A 25,540-nucleotide genomic window follows, 5' to 3' on the forward strand; every position below is an offset into this window, starting at 1 on the left:
AAAAGACAACACACACGCGTAAAAATGTTTCCTTTGGGAAAGACTATGAAGAGAAGGGTGAATGGGGAAGAGACGAGTCGGATGAAAACAGAGAAGAACGGCAATGTAAAAGAAAAAAAAAATACAAAAACCCGAAAAACTTTTCCCTCACTCCCCACCCAAATACAGAAAAATGAACTAGCGGGGTATCGCCACGCGGTGGATTCTCGACAAGCGGTGGCGCTGCTAACCGCCTTGCTACTATAGTGGGAGTACACTCGATGGACACCATTTTAAGACGTACAAAGTACGTACGTGCTTGGGCATGCCATCATTCTAAATATTCTCTCTCCCTCAGTTCCGTCAGTCGGCACGAAACATTCGTCCCGTGTGGATGTTAACCGCGTAAAGCAAGTAGTGCATATTTTGATGAGTTACACTCTGTCGGCTCTAACCTCGGTGTTTGTGTATTCCATAAAGTGCGTGTATATGTGTGTGTGTGTGGCTAGACAACGACAGTTTGTTTATTTTTTTAACGAGAAATTTTTCCTTTTCTTGTTCGGAAGGAAAAAGTAAAGACAAAAGAAAAAGAAAAGTTTGTTTGCATCGTGTGGTTGTGTGCACCTTTTTCAGTGAGTGTGTCGCCATCTTGAAGATTCCTGTTTTTTTTTTTTCTTTTCCCGCCATTATTCCCCAACCGACCGGTGTAAACGAGTGACGACGGTTGGGTAAGGTGCTGCGGGCAACAGTTTGAAACAAAAACAAAAAAGGTGGTAATTGAAAACAAAAAATAAATTCACTCCCCCACTCCCCCCCCCAAAAAAAAACTAGTTGGGAAATATAAGAAGAACTGGCTTTGTGATCTCGTGAGCTTTTTTTAGTTTTCGAGCATTTCCCCTTCGACAAAGTCATTGGACGAAAAGGAAAGTAGTGTCTGTGGTGCAAAAAATAAAAAGGAAAAAGAATCGAGCAATAAAAAAAAGTTTGTTTACGTGAGAGAGCGGAACATGCGCTCAACGTGATTCCGGTCGATGATGTCATCGTTGGCATGATTCACCCCTTGCAAGCTGTTCCTTTTATCCAACATTTGAGCGTCACGCTGCTTTTGAAATAGTGAAGAAAATTCATCATCTGGTGGAATACATTGGACAAAAACACAAACTTTTCTTTCCTCCTCGAAATGGATATCTTACCAAGTGGAAATATTTTTCGCGAATTGCAAGTCGTTCACGACACTGGATACCTGTCGGCACAGACGTCACTCGAAGATCACTGGGAACAGGTGAATTACCTTTTTCTTTTCGAACTTTTTTTCTTGGTGTGCATTTGCCAATGATTTGGGAATTTCGGTGGAAAATGAGCCTTCAATTGACTGTGACCTGAATGAATCACAACTCTCATTACAACGGGAGTAGCTAGTCGTGTGGACCTTCTCACGCTCACGTGGGGGCGCCTCATTGTCTGTTGTGAAGTCGAGAAAGACAAAAACCTATTTTATTTTGTTGTATCTATGCGGCTGAAAATGAATTTCATTTTAACATTTTCTCGATGGCGGGAAGGAAATGGAGGAAACCACGGAATTAGTTCTCATGCACCTTTTTCTTCCTTTTCGACTAACAAAAACCAACAAAAATTATCGATCCACTAGCACGATTGTCTTATCATTCCATCACATCCGATACGCTCCTTGTTCTCTTTTTTCCTACTTTGTAAAAGAAGATTGGGCCGATTTCATCACCGGAAAGATTACGTTCGAATTAGATGGAATCTCGATATTCCTGGAAATTTTTTGAAAGACGATCTGCGCATTAATGCTATTTTGAAATAAAAAATAAAAGACTATTTTCGTCAAATTACCACCCAAGCAGATGTCTGCATGTCCCGAAATGGCTACTTAAAAAAAAAAAAGGGTTTGTCGTGATTTTTTTCTTAAACAAGCTTATCAAAAAACAAACAAATTCCATCGAGACTCGGACAAAAAACAAAGGATTAACCCGTTTTTCCACCTGGTCGTTTGTAACAACACAGGTTGGTTCAGTACTGGTTAATACTTTTTTTTTTTTAAACTCTCCAAACAGGAGAAACCATTCAAAAAAATCGAACGCGTAACAAGCTTAACTTTTTGTTTAGCAAAAAAAAACAGAAACAGATGGCCCGAAAAAAGAGACCAGGGTTTGTTGAGATTCTCCCGCCATTTTTATTTAAATATTTTCATTCCCTTTCTGTTTTTTTGTTATCTACTTGAGTGGTTCAAGATAACGAATCATTCTCAACTGGTTAGTCAACTTGTGACACGCCATCAAAATGGCCGTCTGTCGGAGAACGTACAAAACGTATCCATCCAACGGAAGACGGGGTAGGGTCAACGTGAATGGGGTCACTGTCTCACGAACGTTGGCGTGTGTGTGTGTGTACATACACATGAATGTGTTTCTAGTTGGAGCCGCCATGTTTGCCATGACAGATCCGGCCAACTTTTTTTTTTTGGTGTGGTTTCTTTTCCTTTTTTTTTGCAACACGAACATTCCCGGCTAATGTCTGAAAGGCAACCGAATGTCTGGAATCTTCACCTTGGAAAAGAAATTGACCAAAGACAGGTGTGCAGAGACTCTCAGTGGGCCAACTCACGTGTAGCCAAATAACCGACTGACCGTTCGCATCACCGACTTCTAAACCGCAAAGGAAATTTGTGTTGTTTTTTTTTTTTTTCACGTCTTTTCAGGGGGGGAGGTTTGTATTTCAAATTACTCTACACAAAAAAATTTAGTATAATTTTTTTTTAAAGAATTCTGCGGTCGACGTCTTATTTGAATTTAAAAGAAATTCCATGGTGCGTTTGACACCACACGTACGGAAGAGTTTATTTCCCCCCTCTTTTTGTTGTTGTTGTTATAACCCTCATTTGGTTGAAACCTGACAGGTAGTAGTAGTACATTCATTTTACAATCCCTCATTCTCTCTCTGTCTTTTTTTTTTTAAAATGAAACTCGCTATTGTGGTGGGACATTGGGGGGTTAACTATTTTTCTCCCTGTTTTAACAAAACATTTTTTTTTTTTTTTTTCAAATGCGGGGATGGTTCATCTTTACCAGTAGGCTAAAGTCACGCTTGAATGTTTTTAGGGCCTAGCTTTTACAATGAACCTTGCGGAAACGATCCTCTCGTCCCAACTAGACAATTGAATTGTTTTGTTGTTTGTTGCCATTTCCTGAAAGTTTTTTTTTTTTTTCAACTAATCTACCGCCAACCGGTTTATACTGGTTTAAAGATGGCGCTGTACGTTTGAATTTTCTGTATTTTTATTTATTTTTTTTTCACCTGATATCCCTGCGGCGATGAAACTCCTTCCCCTACACCTTACAACGCTCGTGTGTTTAAAAAAATCCGAGAGGGGAAAAGAAATGTTGTAGCCGCAGGATACGAGATAAAAGGAAAAAAAAAGTTAAACCTGGAATGTTTTCTTATTCTTTTTTTAAAGGAAAAAATAAAAGATTGTGGGAGGTAGGTGGGATCGCCACGGGTGGTGCTATGAGATAAGAGCCTTAGTTATGCCCACCTTTCTACTTTTTATTTATTTTTTTTTTTCAAAAGGAAAGAAACCCCCCCACCTGAAAATTGGGGTTGGGTCTCCACCCCTTTTTGACTGCCCAGCCACAGAGACAAGTTTTTTTTTCCTGCATCAAAGGAAAAAAAAAAAATGAACGAAAAAGGATCCTGCCATCATTAGCACTAAGACGGCCCAGTCGATTAGGGAGAATGGATGGGTTTTCTTTTTCTTTTCTTTTCTTTATTTTTTTTTCAATGTGGAAATTTTTGATTTATTTTTGAAACAAGAAGTAAAAAATTAATTTATGGCATACTGCCCAAAAATTCCAATTGCGAACGAATCTGAAACTAAAGAATGTAACGAAAAAAAAAAATAACAATGAAAGAATTTCAACAAGTTATTGGAGACGGTTGAAAGAGTTTCAAATGTTGCCTTAAAGGCTTTAAAAAAAAAAACGATGGTGACTCTCGAAAAACATATTCTCTTTTCAACGAGTCAATCTTTTTGGTGTTTAGCCAATCGTCTTGCCCATTAGGAACCAATGTCAACTTGGCCCGACAAGCTGCTAACGAGCTCGTCGCAAAAGCTTTTTCCCTTTTAATCTTGTCGCGGTATCCAATCGAAACCGCAAAGTCGTGCTTTGTGCCACCCTTTTCTTTTTCTATTATCAGCGTAAACCCCGTGATTTTTTTGTTGAATTATTTTATTTTTTTTCCCGCAGGTATCCCGCTGTGTTCGTTATCGGTCCGTTAGTTTCTTTGGCGGGCATGTTTATATATATACACACACACATACACACACGGGTCATTTTAATGTTTTGAGAGTGAAGAAAATGAAACAATCGAGGAGAAAGAAAAAAAAAACAGCTGGTCCCGATGGTATGACCATTGAGGATCATAACAATGTTTTGATGCATGGAAAAATACGTTGGAGCGTAACGAGTGTGTAGTCTAGACTACACACACGTACACGCACCAATAGAGAGAGGAGACTTCCGGTTCGATGCCGCATTTCCCGTCTGCTATTCTTCTTGTTCACGCTACATTGATTTTTCTTTCCCCCCTTTTTTTTTTGTTTTGTTTTTAATATTTGATTGTCTAACTGAATTCTCGGGTGTAAGATTTTTTTTTTTTCACGCCCGTTTGGTTAGAAGAAAATGACGTCAGTGTGTTGATGTCAGACAAGAGTTTATTACCACTGCCCTTTTTGTATTTTGAATATTGGGCGGATTAAGTTATTATTATTGCAGTCTGCCCTTTTTTTTTTCTCCCTCCGCCAAAAAAGAAAGAGAGGGTTACGCCCTTTAAGGGTTAGGTCGGTTCGAAGGGTGCGGTCATAGTTCACGTGTATAGCAATAATAAAAAAAAAACTAATAAATTTGTTATTATTTTTCTCTGTTAAAAAACGAGCACAAACGAACATAAATGGCAACCTGTCTGTGCCACACTGTAAATGAAAAGAGGAATGATGCACTTCATTTATTTTTTTTTTTTGGTTATCTGTCTGATTGGCAGTGTGTATTAAACAAACCTAGATTAGAATTGGGTACTATGGGCCCCTTAAGAGATTGAATAACGTTGAGATGGATCGATGTGCGGAGGGCGGAGGGAACATAGCGTGCGTGCGCAAAGATCAATACTACTAAAAGGCCGGAAGGGAGTAAATAGAGGAGCCCGAAAAAAGTTTTTTTTTTTTTGGCAGACAAACTTTTTTCTTTTTCTTTTTGAAGTGCACTATTGTGGCACTGATAATATATATACTAACGTTAATGTCCAGGAAGGTAGGGCGATATTCGCTGTTACGTTCAATTCCCTTTTGTGCAAAGGCTTTTGTTTTGTTTAGTTTTTTTCTTATTTTTTCGGGAGAGGGGGGAGGGTGAGTGTTACGAAGGAGATTGTAGTTTTTGCACCCAATGGATGGTTAATATCAACATTATAAAAGTTGTCGTTCACATGTTGTGGATTTCGTCGGATTTGCCGTAATGAAGCGTGTCGTTCGTGAAAGGGGTGATTTTGGAGGGGACGCAGACTCGAAAGCGAGACGCAGGCAAAAGCAATATTGATTAAATGCGGTGCGGATGTCTTCCACGCTGTCGTCTGTTATTGCATTAGTCGCGTGATTAAGCGGAATTATTCCAGCTCGTCTCCTCTTTTTTTTTTTTTTTTTAAATTGCCGGTCCGGTGAGGGGAGGCTTCCATTGACGAGGTTGCAACATCGATCGATTGCATCCGGTTTCAAATATCTCTTTTCCCCCCTCTTTTCCTCTATTATTTTTACAAATTTATTTATTTTGAAAAATGTGTTTTCAACTTAAATTTCATTTATTTTTTATTGTTTATTTTTTTATGTAGACGTGTTACGAGATGGAACGGTATTTGAAAGACGAGCCGCAACAGACATCATCATCGCCGTTTTGCTCGTCATCGGCCGTCCGTCGAGCTGAATCCTTCGACATGTTGTCTTCCATCCAACCGGCCGGCTATTTGGCTCCCGATTCGGTCAACTCTCCCATGTGGCCGTGGTCGTTCAAACAAGAACCAGTCGATCCAGACACGGATCTCGATGACGGATGCCAACTCCTGCGCGCCCACAAACACCACCAGATCGCTCTTCGGTATGTATTTTGTTTATTTTTTTTATTATTTTCGTGTTATTTGAATCCGCTATTGATTCCATCTAGCGGATGAAGATCATCTTTCGGTTCAATTTTCTTTGTTTTTCTCGTTCGTGTGTCATTTGAATATTTAATTTTTTCTTCGATGTGCAGGTTGGGATTCAAATTGCGGGATGGTGAAACGTACGCTGGCGAATCGACGGAAGCGGATGAAAGTGATCGCGAATTGGAAGGGGAGGAGGAAGAAGAAGAAGAAGAAGAAGAAGAAAGAAAAGGCGGAAGAGCTTTGGATGCGGTGAGCTTAAGCTCGGCTAGTTCACGATCGAGTCGCGGCTCATGGGACTGCCTGGGCGACCTGGATTTGCGAATTCATTCGTACAATTGCAGTTCGACAAGTTCTCACAGTAGTTCGAGTAGTCATCATCATCGGTCCAATCATCGAGGCGCTGTCAGACTTTATCAACATCACCACAAGACGCCCCGATCGGGTCAACTTCTTACTCCGCCTTCCAGTCCTGAATCCATCCGCGTCTCAATGGTTCCGGCACTCAAGTCGGTCAACCGGAACGCTGCCAACAATGGCAAACATACCTCTTTGATCAACAACAGCGTCGCTGCGTCTGACAACGCTGTCACTACCACCACTGCCTCTGAACTGAACGGACAGACGAACCGGAACACGGCCGCCGCTGCCGTGCGGACGTTGACGGCGTTGGGTTTGACGCCGGCCACGTCGCGGGGCGGAGTTGCCGAACGTCGCCGCATCCACAAGTGCCAATTTCCCGGATGCAAAAAAGTCTACACCAAAAGTTCTCATCTCAAGGCCCACCAGAGGACCCATACAGGTAAGAAATCAATCAGCCATTTGTTTGTTGTTGTTGTTCTTCTTCTTTTTAGTTATAGACTGAGGGGATTCGGATTTTGTTTGTTTGGCTGTCGAATGGGACATCCCATTGATCTGTTGTTTTCTTTTCAACTTAAAGAGATTGTCGGTGACAGTTGCGGCTGTTGAAAGAAAAAGGGAGATTGCTCCTTTTGTTTTCATAAAGTCTGGTTGCAGTTACGATGCGCTTTATCGATCGGGTCGGCATGTTTTTTCGCGTGCGCGTGTAACTTTTGTCGAAAAACACACACACACACACAAAAAGAGGAGTCACCTAAAAATGTTGAAAACCAACCTCTTCGGCCCGTTGGTTGCTCTTTTTGTTGACTATCCAAGTCCGTGACAGGAGACACGTGCTGTTGCACGCCTCAATGGAAGCGGCTTCTCCTATCCGCATCGATGTGCTAGAAAGGAAAGACACACGGTTAGACTATTGGAGGAGGAGAAGGAGGGTGTTAAGATTTGGAACATGTGTGTCCACGTGTCCGTTTCTTCTTTTGATTTCATGTGGTGAAAGAAATATATATATATATACTGTATATATTGGTGTGTACCCTTGAAGTTGTTGCAACCAGCCGGAAGGGACCTCCCCCTTCCTCTGCCCCGGAAGCTTTAGCCCTAAAGTCGATCAAGAAACAAGAGAGGTAACAAAGAAGGAGGGGGAGAGGGTGGGGTGGGGGGGTTCTGGATGTAAGAACATCTTGAGTTAGAGGGGGGATACGCGCGCATACACACACACAACTTGATTTATAAATACCATGGCCGCCCGTGGCAAAAGCAGCCGGGACTTTTCCCATCTGTTTAGATGTTTTTGTTTTCGTATTTTTTTTTTTTCCTTTTTTCCCTTTCACTTATTTTTAGTCTAGCCAATGTCTGGTCGGTGTTACACAGTATCGAAATAGACTGCGCACGGTTTGAGGGTTAGGTCGGGGCAGCCCGATTCCCGTTTTGTCCGTGATCAAAAAACATTTTTTTGGCACGATTTTTTGCGGATGGATAAAAACGGGATGACACACGACGAAAATGCTGCAACAAAAGATCAATAAAACCGGAGTAAATAATTTTTTTAAAAGGAGGAGGGGGGGGGGTGAAGTAAACGAACGTTCCGCGTCGTTAAACGTCGTTCGTGATGCATTTTTTTTAACGATTGAAAGGAAGTTGGAAATGACTTGAATATTTTATTGATAAAAAAAAAAAAGGTAAAAGAAAAATGTTTTCAGAGTTCCGCCTATTTGAATTAAAGGAATCAAAGTTTATCCGAAGAATGTTCGATCAATTGTTTGTAATTCAATACGACAAAGAGGGAGGAATCGATTGCTTCTCCCAGCCTTCTTTCTTTCTTTTTTTTCCCAGCTCGTAACTCGATCTTTCCATCTCACTCAACTTGCTACTCCACGACGCACTTACCAGTTTTACGAACCGATCCATGCATTTGACCCTCCCTCCACTTTAATACCGTCTTTCCCCCCCTCTCCCCGCCCCCTTTTTTTTTTTTTTGCAATGATATCAAAATGGGAAATGCATTCCATTCGATCAATGAATAAAAATGCATCAGGATCTACAGCGATAAATGATCTATTGAAAACATAGAATTCCCATTTTTTTTTTATTTATTTCTTCTCATCTTTGCAAATCATTTTTTCCCTTTAAATATTTAATAATAATAATAATAAAAAAAAAGAAAAAAGAAAAAGGGAGCATAGAAAGGACATCTGTCCGCTAGGAGTGTGTGGGCGCTCGTCGAGTCCCGTGACAGACTTTGGTAATAGATGATGCATACTTACATTTTTTTTACGACCGTTAGGGAGGGAAAAAAAAAAAAAAATGAAATCGGTTTGGGGGGGCTTTTGGCCGAATTGGAAGGTTTCTGGTGGTCGTCTAGTGCCCCTCTTTTTCTTTTCATATATTGAAGAACACGTGACCAGAATGACTCATGCTTTCCCCTCCCCCCTTTTCTTTTATTATATATTTGATTTCAAATGGTTGCCATAGATCTATGATTTTTAATTGCTAAGGGGGAAGGTTACGTGCAGAAATGACAATTTTTCATTTCGTACAAATTCTTTGTTGTTTTGTCCAGTGTTATTTATACAACACACTTTCTGTCATTTTCGAATTATCTGCATTTTTATCACGAGTTTAACCATTTCCGTTTTGAGCAATAAAAACAAAAAAACCCATCCTGATAAACGGAAAAAGGAAAAGATAATCGTTTACTTTTAAGTTTTCAAGTTTTTTTTTTTAATACTGCTCATTTGCTCCTCCCTTTTTGTTTTGTTTTTTGAAGAAAACAAAAGTTGGGGGTTACCATTAGTTCGCCTACCCGGCCCATTAAGTTTTACTGCAAGTTACAACATCACTAAAACCCAACTACAACAATAGCATTTGTAAAAAAAAAAAAAAAAAAACTAAACAAAAAACCTCTTTTTATTTTTCGAAAGTTTTGCTTAACCAAAGAAAATTGCTTCATTAACTTGAGTCGCTTTTTTTGTTTGTTTTTCTTAATAATGTCGAAGCTTAACTCCCGAAAATCCCTACCCTGAAAAAAAAAAATGCTGCATGTAATTTGAGTGTAGGGAAATGAAAAAGCAAGGGGGGGGAGGATAGAGGTCGTCTCCTTCTCGAATACGAGCGCGTGCGGGATGGTTTTCCGGAGAAAAAGAGAGAAATTACCATCATTATTTATAGACTGCTACCCAGAGAGGAAGTTTTTTTTTTCTTTCTTTTTTTATGATAACCAACAACCCCCTCCTCCGTTCGTATCATAAAAGTCTTGGAATGAACGGGGATTGTGATTGAGTCGATTTATCAAACATCTGACTCAGTTTTTTACCCCTCCATCTATTTTTATTTTATTTTTTTTGCACACATACAAAAATGTTCCATTAAAGATATCCCCCCCCCTTTTATTATAAAGTCGGTGGACTAGTAAAATAAAAAAATATAAAATATATCCCTGAGTTAGTCACGTCATGCAAGGTGACATTGAATCAATGCGATTCAGACTTTGGACCGGGACTTTTTTTTATCCACTCGTTTCGTCATCGTTCCACAACCCCATGAAAAGTTTACACAGTGGCAAGTTGATCAAGTGAGTACACAGCACACAGAGAGAGAGAGGGAACTATCGATTTCTTGTTGCTCCTTTTCCGCCCCCCCCCCCCTTTTTTTTTCTCTTTCTCTTTCATGAACTTGTCGTTTTATTTGAATAAAGGATAAGACACATTTCTATGTCGGGTGTTGTTCGCAGTCGGGAGAGAACATCGGGTCACTGTCACACTCCCGTGAAATGAAAATATGGGGGGGGGGACTGAATAGCTCGACTCGGATTACATCAGAGAAAACAAAAAAAAAAAATGTACACAAAGAAGAAGGGAGAAAAAAAAAGTAGAGTGGCCACTGGACCCTTATTTTGATTCACGAAAATATGCCGGGTGGAGTGGGGGGCTCGTGCCTTTCGGCTAGATCCATTTTCCCTATATACAATAGTTCGTCATCTTATCACATGTGGTGCATCTCGTACTCTGCCGACCAAACCACAGCTGGAAATTCTTTCTGCATGTGTCATGCATTCGGTTTTTCCTTTTTTCTTTTTTGATTGGCCAAAGGCGATCGATATCCTTTTACAGCCGGAGAGAGTCATAGCTCGGGCATGTCGGGACTAATAGCCTAGCTGATTAGTTGTCCTCTTGTTTAACATTTGTAGCCTCTTTGACGCTGTCGTAGTTAAAAATGTCGTCTGCGTCCTTCGTGTTTTCTTGCAGCTATTGATTAGTCGGGGACACACACATAAAAAGAAAAAAAAAAGCTGTGAAACAATTGGGCAGAATGATTTAAAAAAAAAAAAAGAAACTAACCTCTTACGATCGTGCGAATTAGCCATTTTGAAAAGAGAGAAGAAAAAGGGAATGGTGAGACTAAAGTGGATACCAAGGACGAAGTGTACAGCTGGTAGCACGAGATTCTTGGCAAAGATCAAAGTGGAAGTAGATTGGCCGTATCCTTTTATTTTTGCTGAGAAATAAAAAAGAAAACGCTGTTAGATGTCGCTGGGGTGACTTTTTTTTTTTTTTTATTATTATTCGACCCAGACGCGATCGATCCTCGACGCCCCGCCGGAGTCGACGCCGAGACTCCAACTTGACGGTATATACCCTGCGGATTCATTCGCTAGGAAATGGGGCAACGCAGACTAAGATGATTTGCATACTCTTGAAATGCGGATTTTTTCCCATTCGAAATCGACACACAAAGAGCAAATCTATTTCGACTATAGTTTTGATGGTTAGCGCATTTCCCGGTAATCGATATGATTACTCATCGCCGTACTTCACGTCTCTTCTCTATTTAGATTTAAAAGACAGGACCGGCTGTTATTTGATGGACTGAAGTGCTCTTTTTTTCTTACTCCTCTGTTTTGAATTGACGATACGGGCAAAGGACGTGTCGTCCTTTGCCCATCTGCAGCCAATCCGACCGGGCCAGCCGACAATGAACTGACGGGAATGTGGTTTTGGCAAGACGCCCGATCACGTATATATTTACTGCGTGTAATCAGTCGGCCCGGCTTGTTTCTTTCGTCCTTCACACTAAAAGTATTGAGGCCGCTGTCCCTTTTTTTTTTTGTTTTTTTTTTTTCTTTTCTTCAATCATCTTTTTGCTGCTGTCTAGAAAGAAAGCGCATATCTTTTAACGCGCGTTAAGAAAACGATATGAAAACTAGTAGTTGTACACGGACTAAATGGCATAACTCATTCCACGCGCTCAGTTATTTATAGCGGTGGCGTTCACCGTCTCAGCTGCTGGATGCAAGTTTCGCTTTTTAAAACAGAATGCCGTTAAAAAAGGGGGGGAAACAAACGAGAGAAAGGGTTTTATTTTATTTTTTTTTTTTTTCAAAATAAGAAATGAAGAGGATGAAAACTGCACGATTTTCATGTGCATGACGGTAGCTCATCTGAAGGTTGCATCTGGCGTGCTGGAGTTTTTTTTGAATTTTTTTTTATCGTGATTTCTCGTTTTCGTGATTTGATTGGCTGAGAATTAGTCGTAGACAAGGAGGGGGTTATGAAACTGAAAGAAATTTGGAATTTAAAAAAAAATGCCTTGTTAACTTGTTTCTTTTTTCTTCTTCTTCTTCTTCCTCCATTCTATAAATAATTCAAAATTTTCATTTCCGGTGTGTTTTTTGTGTGTCAACCGAATGCGTCGTCACGTTACGAAACACGATTTTTGTTGTTGTTGTTGCTGCTGTTGTTGGGTGTTACTTTTTAAAGAAGTATCGGATGGCGTTAACGTACTTGATGAAAAGAAATTTTTATTTATGGCTATTTTTTTTTCCTAAAAAAAAAAACTTTCTTTAATTCGAATGTTTTTTTTTGTTTTTTTCTATTTTTGTAAATAGGAGAAAAGCCGTACCAATGCTCTTGGGAGGGGTGTCAATGGCGTTTCGCCCGTTCTGATGAATTGACCCGCCATTACCGCAAACACACAGGCGCCAAACCGTTCAAGTGCGTCCATTGCGAACGCAGTTTCTCCCGCTCTGACCATTTGGCCCTCCACCTCAAACGCCACCAGTGAAGACCGGCGTGAATTTTCTTTTTTTCTTTTTTTATATTTTTGGTGGATGCTTGTACACACCGCATAGTTTTTTTGTGTTTTTTTCTTTCTTGTTACACCTTTTAATTTTTTTTTTTCTAAATTGAAATTAAGGGTAATTTCCCCTGCGACTTTTTTTTTTCTGTTTTTGTTATTGAACAAAAAATTTTTTCACGCGTCTGCGGCCACCGCACATCGAACAAGGAAAACAACCAAAATTGGGCAAAACGGAGCAATTTTTTAAAAAATGTGGCAATGATTTTTCTATTTAAAGCAACAAAAAAACAACAAAAAAAAACCAAAAAAAAATTATGATGTTTCAGTCGTTCACCCCCTCTCCCATGCTTGACGTGAGCTTGTAGCTGACATTAAAACAAAATATATATAACATATTTTTTTGAATTTTTAAACCATCATAGTTTGAAGCTTTGACGTTGTTGCGCAATGGCGATTTCGTTATACTCGTCGTGTATACCTCTCTCCTTCCAAAGCTTTTCACTTTTGATTATCATGGGTTCTGTTATTTCTTCTTACAGTGCCCCTATCTTCCAATGAACAAAACAAGAAGATTTTTTTTTTTTTTTATGGCTTTTACAGAGTCTCCACTTTTTTATTTTTTATTGAACCGTTCAGCCAAGTGTGATGATCTTTTAAAATGCATTTCATTTTTTGCCCCACTGAAACTGGATAAACTAAAATTCTTTTGAAATTCCGTTCCCATCTTTTTCCTTCTGCTTCCTTCCTTTTAATATCTCCATCTTTTAAAGGACGGGCCAAAAAAAAAAGGATTCTGCTTGATAGAGAAATAAATAAAAATTCCGGTTTAGGGCAAAGAATAAAAGCTTATAAACCGTTCAACATCAACAACAACAACAAAAAATCCTTTTTCTGAATAATTTTGCGACGCCATGCATTATTTTTTTTTCTTCGTTTATCTTTTGAATTTCGGTATTTTTTTTTTTATAAGAAAAAAAAATGAATAAAACAATTCAAGTGGGGGGGGGGTCGAAAAAAAAAAGAAAAGAAAAGTAAATATATATTATATATAAATTTTGTGGTGGACCGCGTGTTTTTTTAAATGTGTAAACGAATTTTCATTTCTTTTTTTTTCGCTGATGCTTTTCACGCTGTCCCGATGATAGGGGGGAAATATATCTTCTTTGATCCCACGTGACTTGTATTTTTCCATCCCATTTTTTTATTTTTATTTTTCGTTTCCGAGAAGAAAAAAAAAAAGAAAATCTTCTATCCACCCCGATCAAAAGACTGAAACACAAATTGACTTCCAGCACAAACAAATGCGTTCTTCTTTTATTTTTGATTAAATAAAAACCTTCTCTTCCATTTTTGCTCCCAACACAAATTTAGTTTTTTTTTTCGCGTAACGTTGACAAGCAAAAAGAAAAATATTTTGCGTCGATTGTGTTCACTTCCGTTTTTTTTTCTTCTTTTTTTATATCTTGTCCTCGCATTTTTTTTTTTTTCTTTTAAAAATAATATCGATCTTTATTATTATTATTTTTACCCGCGTTTGTTTCTCCTCTGTATTCATATTAAAATGGATTTTTTTTTTTTAATGGCTTCATTTGTTTCTTTTGTATTACCCCCCCCAAAATACATACCTTCCTCTTCGGTGTGTACACATCGTTGACCATGTTGTGTGTATGTGTCGCAGTCGTGATTCTTCTCCTCTCGATCTTGATCCTCGGAAAAAAAAAAGAAAGGGCTTGCAATTAATTTCCTCTTTAAAAAAAATAAAAATAAAAAGAACGAGAGAGAGAAACGAATCTGCAAAGATAAACGCGACAAAAATGCTATACAATGTTCCAATGAAAAAAAACCAAAAAAAACAAACAAAAAAAACAAAAAAAAACCAAAAAAAATTAAGATGAAAAAAAATATATCTTACAAAAATTCGAAAAAAAAATTCATTTTATCTCCTTTTTTTTTGGGTTTAAGCGTTTAAACAAATTTCTCGTTGTGTGGACGTGACGTGATGGCAACTTCAAAGTGGTTACAAAACATTCACGTTCATTTGGTATTCACGCAACGGCTTGCTCAGTTTGTTTTGTTTTGATTATTTTTTTTTTTTACAAGAAACGAAACGCAACGCGGAATAATTTGGAAGGTCGGGAGATGTGCTGAAACCTCCCGGAGTTTTCAAATAAAAACATGTGGCCGTAAATGGGTCCCGCAGACTTCGGGAATGTCGTGAATGCCTTAAAAAGAAGATTTTTTTTTTTTTTCTAAATAATCCAATGCGTTTCTTATTGTTAATAATGTCAACAGCTCTAGACGCGTGTGAGATGATTGGAATCAGGGCTTTTGACGCCAATCATTGGGTTATTTTTGGCGTTTCCCCCTTTTTTTTTTTTGTCTGACCCTTTCAAAATAACGGACTCATTTTTGTGTGTTGCTCTAATCCCCTTCGACACACCGTCGTTCACTAATGAGGGTCGACGTTCATCTTAAAGAGCTCATCAGGGTGCGCGTGTGTTGTTTATTACAAAACATAACAAATCTCCAGGATTTTTTTGTTTTTCCCAGGGCTAAAAAAAAACAAAATGGTGGAGGCTCTTTGATGAAAAATGGCCTCTCCCAATAACTTTGGCTTCATCAAATACTTTTTCGTCGGTTTTTATTTGTATGACGTCTTTTTATTTCCTTCCTACGTTCCAAGAAAAACGGTATATACATTTCTCTCTTTTGTGTTATTTTCTTTTAATTTTCTTCAATATATTCCTCCTCCTGCCTTTTTCCAGTCTTCACTTTTTCTTTCACGTATACGACCTCCCCCCCTCCTCCTGGGCTCGGTTTTTTTTTTTTTTGTTGGCCGTCGTCCAACTGCGTCGCAAACGTCCTTCCTTTTTTGCTTTTTTGCTCCGGGAAAGAAGACAAAGCCCATCACTTTCATCCATATGTGCGTCTTATTATATTATGCATTCAATTTCTCTTTTCTCTCTCTCTCTCTCTTTTGTTATTTTGCTGAAGACGCCAAAATTTGTTTTTGTGGATCTAAAGATATTCGAGACGTTAAGTAGATTGTTTAAAAAAGAAAAAAAACTGTCGTGTGAGCTGGAAAGAACATTCCAATCAGCGGGAGTCATTTCATTCATAATCTTCATCCTCGTTTTAAAAATTCAGTCGTGCAAGTTTTTGTTTTCTCATTTCGGTTTTTTTTGTTTTTTTGTGTTTGGGGCGAACCGTAAAGGAATTGATTCGATTTTGATAGCCGACAAAACTTTCGATTAGAATTTCTGAATTTCCTTTTGTTAATTGACGGTTAAATGTGGCGGCGAGGGCGCCGACTATTAAACAAGAATGTATAGCCTTTCATATTTTTTCTTTTTGGTTTGATTTTCGTTATAACCTCCACAACAAAGCAACAATCGGCTTATTATTCATCATTCCCAAAACAAAACAAAAAATGGGGTCAAACCGGATCTCAAAAAATAAAAATCCTGGTGTGAGAGAGAAAGGGTTAATCAACATCGAATAATATTCCCAGTCAGGACACGCCTAGATTACATAAATTTTTTGTTGTTTAATATTTAGACGTGCAAAGAAAATGTTACGAACATTAGGGAGGCTACTGACTCACGTTGCGAGGGTGGGAGGCCAACGGATCAAAAATGGTTGCCCTAGCTCGTAAAATGCGGAAATGTAATATCGGACACACAGAGCGGGTTATAGACACGTCGTGATATCTAATATGCATTCCTATAACCAGTCGCCAGGGTTCTGGTTAAAAGATGGCCGGTGCTGGTCGATGTAAATCAAACACTCATCAATTCCGCTGGGTTGTGCGGGGAAAAGGAGGGGGGGGGGACTGTATACTCTCGGTTACACCCAAATATGATTTGTTTTCTTTTAAAGGGGGATGCAATTCAGGTTTCAGACGGTTCAACCGACGACGGGGTTGTGTGTTTACAAGGAAAATGGAAACCCGACGAATAGCTGATTATTCATGCCCATTCATCGACTTTTGCTCTCCGTCTCGCATTACGCACAAACGTGAATTTTTTTTTTAAAACCCGTTGCGTTGTCGTCTGTACCAATGTCACTTTTGTTTTGCAAGTTTTGTTTGTTTTGTTTTTTTTCATTTTTTTCAATAGAATATTTTGCATTCCGGTTTTTCTGGCCTGTGTCCATTTTCGGAAGAGTTTTTTTCACGTTCAGAAATTTGATGTTTTAAGCACTAGCCACCGTGTTTGGTCCAGCCAATAGAAAGTCTCGCTATATGCCACCCGAAAGAAGAAAATTGAAGTCCAGTTAACTAGAAAGATCCAAATCCAATCTTTCATTCTGCTTTGATGGCCGCCATTTTTCTTCCTCATCTTCGGCATTTTCTATAGGCCCCGCGACGACGCGCGACTTTCAGAAAAGCCTTTTTTTTTTTTTTTCTTCTTCTCATTTCACGTTCTATAAACATATGGTCAAATGTAGTAAAATAAAATGAAATAAATGCGGCATATAAGGAAATAAGCGACTGCCGACGCGCCACCGCTGCACGGACGTGATTGAAATTCTTGAGCTGCGTAGAAAATGGAGGCTGCCTTTCAGACATACGACAAAAAAAAAAGGGGGGGATGTCACGTGATCACTAGCGAAAAACCTTGGACATATAACGTGAATAGAACAGAGAGCGAAAGTTTGCTTACGGTTATCTTTTATACGTTACTGGATTCCCTCGTTTTAGTCTGGAAGAGTTTCCACCATTCAGTTCGGTTATACATACGAAGAAAATATGTGGCCCCCACTGTCTGTTTTTCAATGCGTTTGCTGCTGGTTGGCAAACGGTGAGTGAAAACCAACTTTGATTTGTCTATTTTATTTCTTTTTTTGTTTTTGTTGACATGTTGCCGCTTACATTCCCGCACAGCGTGATGTCATTTCCTAATGAAACCCGAAAATGGAGACCAACCGTGCCGGTCGACAATATATACCCTCGTCATTGTCCAATCAATGATTCGTTAATTAGCGTGTTGAAAGGATTCCAATTGGGATGATTGAATTTGTTTGACAGCAATTTAGTTTTCTCCACATACGTCAATCTCAATAACGGCCATCAAGGACTACATTGTTTTTTGTTTTTTTGTGTGTCTAACCACCGAAATTTCTCACGATCATATTTAGGTCAAGTGTTTCTTGCTAAGATTTATGTGAAATGCTTCGTCGTAAATTGGTTCGCAGTGGAGCATTGTGTCGCAACAAAAGAATTTCTCCGCATTTCCAGATGCTCATCCATTTTTGTTTTTTTTTGAAATTGTTTTTGGTAACCAAATTTGTTTTGAAACCGATGAAAAATTTCATTACATGTCCAACAGAGATAATGGAATAACAACTTAAAAAAATAAAATAGCATTTCCAATTGGGAAGAGGGTCCATTGGCCGCGGACGTTCTGCATAAGGCAATGAATTTTTTCTTTAAAGAAAAGATTTATGCAACATGGCTGCCGAAAAAAAGAGAGAGACGACAACGAATTTTTGTTTTTTGGATATTACGACTCAGCAGACGTGCAGAGGATGTTCTCTTTATTATTCGGGAAAAGAAAAAAAAAAAAGTCATTGTTCCATTCGCTTTTTTTTTTTGTATAATAAGATGCAACATATTTTTATCTGAAATCTTTTTGTTATTATTGTCGTAATATAACTCCGTGACGTTCTGCCGCACTCGAATTGTAGAACGTCTGTTCCTTTTTGTGTAACACACGTCGCCAAGATTTTTTTTTGTTGCTTTTTTTTATCGTTGCGGAAGTAAGAGAGATCCTTTTGCCAAGCACAGAGAGAAAAACACGCGATGGATGCGGAGGAAACAAAGAATTTTTCTATCGGCGGGGACTGTGTGTCATCGTATCATTTCGGGCTGGGTGAGAAACGTTAGCTGAATGCCAGACATTTGGTAATAATAAACACGGCGACGCTTGTTACACGGAAACTTTCACAACTGTATCGTCGTCATCCGTCTTTTTTAAATCCCCACCTTCCGGTGCAGCTCCGTGAGGATGGGAGTTTTTTTCTTCAATCCTAAATATAAAAATTTCGTGGAAATTCACGCCACCTATACTTCTTTATCTAACCGCTATTAATCTCTTCCTTTTCTTATGTAAATTAAAGGAAATGGAATAATGTAATCTACTTGTACAACATTTCATCACAAATGCGGTAGTTGCCAATCACAGCCGAGGCGGTTTGAATCAACACATTTTTAAACAAACAAACTTCATTTGAATAAAATAGACAATGTCGCTTTGAAAGGAATTCTCTTTTTTATTAACATCATCTTCAAAAATATGGCAGCAGTTGTCACGTTCATTTAGTATTTTCTCCTTCTTTTTATTTGCCTCGGGGGCTCGTGACGAACGGCGTGAAACACGTAAATAAATACGGACAGATGACCTTTTTAAAACGGACTCGCATGTAACCGATGAATTGCGCTCTGGGCATTTACACATCACATACGGTAGACTCCACTAAATAAAAATATACACGAAGCAAAAAGGAATACATATAGCGTGTGAAATGTCCTTTTTTCCTCGTTCATTCGCTCTCCCCCACCCTGTTTTGTGACGTGCCCTTTTCTCGGGAAAAGGGACTGGAGGGGGGGGGGGACACAGGAGGTGGCGGGTTGTATATGTACATTAAACAATCCTGATGTGTCTACACTCTCCTTGCCCTTTTTTTTTTTTTCGTTTTGCTCTCCTCATTCTGGCCATAACTTTTACGGCACGAAATATACAACCCCCCCCTCTTCGCCCTGGTGGCCGGCCAGGGACCATATGGGCCGAGTGCGCGTGTGCGCGCACTAGGCTGCGCCCAACCGTTTTATTTTTGGGTACATACGAAAACACGTATCCCCCCTCTCTTTTCTGTATGTGTTCACGAGTTTGGCCGTCCACACTAATTCCCTTTAGTACACACACACACACACACACACAAACGACCCCTCTGCCCAGCTTCTATATATTCCCCGGATGAGGGTGAAGAGGATATATATGTGTGTGGTGAAAGTGGGGTTAGGGGAAACCAACTTCCGCAACATCTGCAATGTTTTAATTTGAGTCCTCCCGTCGTCGTCTTCTCCCCCTTCATTTCTGCAATGTGTTGTTGTTTTTACAATAACAGAAACCGAACGTGTCTCCGCAGCCAAATGTTTTTATTTTTTCTGTGCTGGTTTCACAATTGCAACATTTTGACTCAAACAAAAAACTAAAAAAAAACAAATGGCGTATTTTTATTCTTGAACTCGAGCAGCAAAATAAAGTCGCTGCCCTTCGGTTCGTTCAAACGGAACGGCGGGTAATTGCCCAGCATTTTTGAACGGTCGAGATAAGAGCAGTGAAAAGCAGGTGAAACGGGAAGTGCTTAACGAAACAACACCCTCAAGCCGCACTGTACAATAACTATACCTATCAAGAGAATAATAATAAAAGGCCATATAGATAACAGCAACAAAGAATTTATTCTTATGACGATCGAACAGTTTTGAAAGCAAAAAAAAAATATGTTATATCCTATCTATTTTTTGTTCTCTCTCCAATTTACTTCTTTTCAACATTTTTTTCCTTTTTCCCACCAATTATTTTCTCCTCGAAAAGAAAAAAAAAACCGACTCACACCGGTCGTTTGGTTTGGGAGCTTCCGCAAACTGCGGTGAGCTCATCCGGTCACTATAGAAGACGTGTCTATGCGTTCGTCCGAAGGGTACATACATTCTTACATTTTATCGACATTTCTATTTCAGAAAAGAAACACAAAAAATCAAGAAAAAAAAAATACGTGATTGATGTCGTGTTCACGAAGAGGGCAATTTTTATTTCGGGATTGGGGGGAGGGGATTGATCGTCAAAATGTATGAAGTGTGTCTATACATTTGTTATGTGTGTGTGTGCACTGTCTGTTTCGTTTTTCGTAGCCCAGAATCACGCAACATTTCCTCAGGGGTGTTTCTCGCTTTGTATATATTTCCCTTCTTTTCCCTTTGACCGCAAATTCCCGCTACTCCCGAAGGGCAATCCCCCTTCCTTTTTTTTCCGCCCTCTGTCGTATCGTCTCAGTGGTTTCTTCTTTTTTTTTCTTTCTCCCTCTTCTGTTTTCATCCAATTTTCGTCTTTTTTTTTTTTCTCAACTCCTTTTCATCCAGCGGAACACTGTCGGCCATACTCGAAAAGAATACAGACGTGAGTAGCTTCAACGACTCCTTGATGTTGTCGAGCTTTTTTTTTTTCTTCTTCTTTGAAAGGAAAAAAAAAAAACGATAAGTGTCACGATGATTTTCTTCCTCGTAACGCGGCACAAGTTGCTGGGAATGGAGACAGCGATCAGCGAAAGTATTCGCTGTGTAATAGTGAACGACATGTCGTTAAAAAATAAAAATGGCGTTCTACTAGAGAGACTACGTAGAAGCTCATTGACACACTGGTTATGTTGACAAATGGCCATCAGTACAAATGGTGCGTCCGCATTGAGTTTCAGCGCAACGCCAGGGATTATACGTATATGTGGAACACTTTGATATGTTGTGCGCATAGGGGTAAATGTCCGTGATAGTCTGCATGAGACAGGAGTACTTATTATCAATTAAATGTATATTAAACAACGTAGAGAGAGAAAGAGAGGGGGGGAGAGACTTAGCCCGCAGCACTCACCGCCAGGGCCCACACGCTCGCTATTAAATGTTGCCATCATTCGATGATTGAATCATCAATTATCGTGTAGATGCCAGAGCGGCCGGAAAAGTCTCATTGACTGGGGGAAGAAAAAAAAAGAAGGGAGGGGGGCAAAAAGAAATCAGGAAAAGAGTCATCTCTCTTTCGTCTTTTCTTTTATTGGCGGCTGCCTGCGTGTATAGTTAACTCGCTGACTAACTTGCTGAAAAGAAGGAACTCCGCCCCGTCCAAATAACAAAGAAAGAAAGAAAAAAAGTGACGCATGATTTTTTTGTTTTTTGAAGAATATTAAAGAAATGATAAACAAAATGACAGCGCTTTTTTTTTTTTTCTTTTTTTGGTTTAGATGATTCGTGCAAAGATTGGCGTGACTCGACTAGAAAAATATAAGCGCACGATAGATGCGCGCTAATGATGTGATCCCGGTGGGGGGGAAAGGGTATATCGTTTTCTTCTTTTTCTTCATTTGTTCATTCGTTTCTTCCTTTTTGTTTGATGTATCGACTCTCTCTCTCCCGCGGGACTAACCAGAGAGTCACTAGAAAAAGGAAAAAAAAAGTCAATGGGACTCACGACGGTGGAACGGTCGTTTGGGATTTATGACCCGAGCGTCCCTGAAAGCGATTAGATTATCGGTTCTCTGTTGTGTTCCGTTCAATTCCCGCGTGATGTCTCTGGCGTGCGTGACGCCAGCACTAAGCGTATCGCCTTTTTTTTTCTTTTCTTTTATCAAGCGAAGGACGAACATGTATTCTCTCTACGTAAGCAATGTTACGTGAGAGCCGTAGATCACACGCAGCGGACAACGGTGCCCAGCCAATTGTTTTCGTGCACCTGCGAGAAACCCCGCCATCAGCGTGAAAGAATCCCGAAAAAAAAAATCTAGAATTTTGTTGTTAATTTCCAAAATCTTATTTTTGGCGTATATTTTTAAAGACGGCAAGAGTCTACTGGTCATTGGTTGGGTCCAGGTTGCCGTTTACTTCTTTCATCACCACACGTCGCGACGATGTAGAGGGACAGTTTAAAAAAGCTGCGCCTATCTGCCAAAAGGGGTCAAATGATTACCATTTCCTCCTCCGAAGTTAATTGGAAATGCTCGTCACGGCAGGCCTGAGAGAGTTGGGACGCAACCCAACCCTTTTGTTGAAAGATATTTCTCTTTTTAAACATTTACTATCCGATGTGAAAAAGATTTCCAACATTTTTTTTTTTTTCGAAAAAGGAAAAATATCTTCCCTTCTCCTTTCTTTTTCGCCCCCCATCTTAGGACTTCCTTTGAGGGCAGAGATGGATAGGGGCTAGTAGTGAAAGTCATCCGAGAATAGTGTGTACATTTTCCCGTATAGGAGCAAATAGCATATAGAGACAGAGTCGCCTTGCTGCAGCAAAGTTATTCAACCCTCAGGGGCGACGACGTGGACAAGAAGAAGAAGAAGAAGAAGAAGAAGAAGAAGAAGCTGAAACAACATCCGCCGGCCCAAAAAGACGCGCAGCAGCCGCACGGCGCGCATATAGCCACACACCAGGCATATGTGTATATGTTATTTCTTCCAAACGGCCATATGGGATGGAAATCGGCTGCTAATTGAAGGGGTGACGTCGCTCAGCCGGCCACGACTGGCCAAACAGTTTGTTGCATCAACAATGGCACGATGCCTACGGCCACGGATCGCCACCCGTAGCGGATGGTTCGCAATTCGCGTAGATGACGCACAGAAGTTGCCCAAATGGGAAACTATTTGTAATCAGAGTTCGTCCGGGGGATTGAAGACAAGTCCAGCGGCACGCACCCGGGTTCTCCTTTGGCCATTTCACGTCGTTTATTACCTCACCTGTGAAGTATGTACGAAGGCGACATCCAAAAAATTCGTTGGAAGTATGTAAAAAAAAAAAAAAAAAAAAAACGTGAGACAATCCGGTTGTCAAAAGAAAAAATTGTCATCCCGCCAACGCGAGAATATCACGTCATTCCGCCTGCGCCATGTCGAAATATATCGGTGACTGAATCACCAAACTGTCCAACTGTTGGCGGGGAAAACATTTGAATAAATTACCCAATGGCACGGCCTTTATTTTCTTCAATTCTTACGTTTTTATTTTGAATATCTAATCTTTTCTTACGACAGTCCCAAGTCCCGACGGAAGTTCAAACTTCAAAAGCAGAGAATTTTCAAATTTTACACCCTAGCTCTTGAAAGATGAAGGAGATTTCCCCGGCAACACGTCACTCCCCAAAATGAATGGTTTTTAAATTAGAACACATTGTGTCGGGTAATGAGTAAGGCATATCGAGTTTTACGTGACTTGCTGCTTCAGTTTGCGGGAATGAATATTCAAATAATGAAATGGAATCGTTATTTGCCGCAATTTCTCCGTGGTCGAAGGCAACTTACTCGCCATCTAGCGATCGCTACTTCAATTATAGTCGAAATATTTTCGTCGTCATCGCAACCAGACACCTCGGCGTCTGAGAGATTCCTGGGTTCGAATGAGTAAACACAACATATGCAGGGAAATTTTTGAACAAGTTTTAGTGTTTGTAAACTATTAATTATTAAAACTGTTGTAGGCTGGTTTGTTGCATGTTTATTACAGGATGAACGGGTGTGGTCTATGCAGCTGCCAGTTCTGACGGTATGACATGAATGTCATTCAACACCATTCTTTTTTGTTCTGGTTTGTTAGTATGAGATTAATAAAGCAAAGAACCAAAGTGTATCACTGTGTCTAGGGCGTCGTTGCATCATTGAGGTTTCAGAGCCCTCCTTCTCTGTTTTAGAGGGTGATGCAGTGGAGCTTGTATAAAAATCGTGATTGAATGGTTAGAGCTGGTTGAATTTGATGCGACAACGGCGGCGTTTGCGCTTTGAATATCAATTCAAATGCTGGCCCAGTAATGGCAATGGTGAAAGTAGCTAAGACTTTCTTCTCGCCATAGTTTGACTGATATTAGAGCCCGAATGGAACGAAGGGGAAAACACCGATGAAAGATAATGCCGGGTTGTGGGGTTGATTTCGGGGTATTCTTTATATGGGCAGAATTGAAGTAGGAAACGTCATATTTTACCGCATGTTTTCAAGGATCTAGGTTTTCCTTGGGGTTTCTAAATAGCAGTCTGTGCATGACGATGAGACCTTCTGGGCACAGTGGATCATGTGTTGGATGATATGTCTTCGTACGTGAGTAGTGAAGCCGTATAGTTCTATGGTATCATATTGATACTCTAGATTGTAGTTTGTACTAATGTGAACTGTCTCACATTGCATTTAGATTCATCGAGGTATGCAGTATCCTAAACGTACCATTATCTTCGCTGCAAATCGAAAATCTTGTCGCTGATTTTATGCAATCAAGCAAACGCAAATAAATGCACGACGGACTAGCTGGGCAACTTCCGACCCAGCCATCGACCGACACGAGTAGCCTTGATTGTCATCGAATTAATCACAATTGGTTTGGGAAAAAATTAACGTGATTACTTATGGTTCTCCCAGCAACAATATGCTTGGTACAAAACTAGCATCTCGTCCCTGCATCACTGAGGGCATCTGGTGAGGTAAACAGGAATTCCATGTCAATTACGTGTCAACGCACCCACCGCCTGTCATTTTCCTAACGGTTGGGCTGTAGTTGCTCCTGAATCGCGGCAACCGTATATGCTCTGATTACACTAAACGGCTCCCGCTGTTCGCGAATTTTTCGATAGCGTTGGAGAAAAAGGAATCACAAAGTGTAATAAAAACTGACCGTTAATTTTGATTAAGTAAATGGTTTCCTCGCCAAATTAGCCGATTTTAAAATAAACGAAAATAAAGTATTGTTACCACCCCAACGTATATGTATTGTTGTTTACGTTACGTTTATACAAAGTATAAGCCACACTAAAAAAAAAACTTGATTTCCGTGATTTGCATTCAATTCTGAATTGAAATCATGTGCTCATTTTGCTTAAAATATATGATTTCCATTAAGAATTCAGTGAAAATAACGAAAATCTGGTTTTTTTTTCTATTGGTCTTATAGTTTTTTATTTGAACGTTAAAAACCATAAATTAAGGTGATGCGCTAACAGCACTGTTTTCGTTAATTTTTAAAACGGCTGGTTTAACGAGAAAACCAATGACTAAATCGAAATCAGCGTTCAATTTCGATTATGCCGTGTGATTTTTGGAGAATTTCAAGAGATGTCGTTTTTTGCCGATTTTGACAAAAGTGGGAAGGCTATACCCTTCCCACTTTATCAATT

General features: G+C 39.6%; 1 protein-coding gene across 1 annotated transcript; it reads left to right on the forward strand.

Moving 5' to 3' along the window:
• Positions 1 to 325: 325 nt before the first annotated feature.
• Positions 326 to 13,435, forward strand: LOC116915327 (Krueppel-like factor 7). The gene is made up of 4 exons (XM_032920406.2): positions 326 to 1,261; positions 5,878 to 6,140; positions 6,294 to 6,985; positions 12,428 to 13,435. Exons 1-4 carry the CDS (start codon positions 1,160 to 1,162, stop codon positions 12,601 to 12,603), a joined length of 1,233 nt encoding a protein of 410 aa, XP_032776297.2. The 5' UTR covers positions 326 to 1,159; the 3' UTR covers positions 12,604 to 13,435.
• Positions 13,436 to 25,540: the final 12,105 nt, after the last annotated feature.

This window comes from Daphnia magna, linkage group LG2, assembly GCF_020631705.1.
Source record: "Daphnia magna isolate NIES linkage group LG2, ASM2063170v1.1, whole genome shotgun sequence".
Classification (NCBI taxonomy): domain Eukaryota; kingdom Metazoa; phylum Arthropoda; class Branchiopoda; order Diplostraca; family Daphniidae; genus Daphnia; species Daphnia magna.

Coding starts and splice junctions, on each gene's coding strand:
- LOC116915327 (XM_032920406.2), top strand. CDS start 1,160: ATGGATATCTTACCAAGTGGAAATATTTTTCGCGAATTGCAAGTCGTT. Junction 6,141..6,293: donor CACCACCAGATCGCTCTTCG/GTATGTATTTTG, acceptor TTCGATGTGCAG/GTTGGGATTCAAATTGCGGG. Junction 6,986..12,427: donor CCACCAGAGGACCCATACAG/GTAAGAAATCAA, acceptor TTTTGTAAATAG/GAGAAAAGCCGTACCAATGC.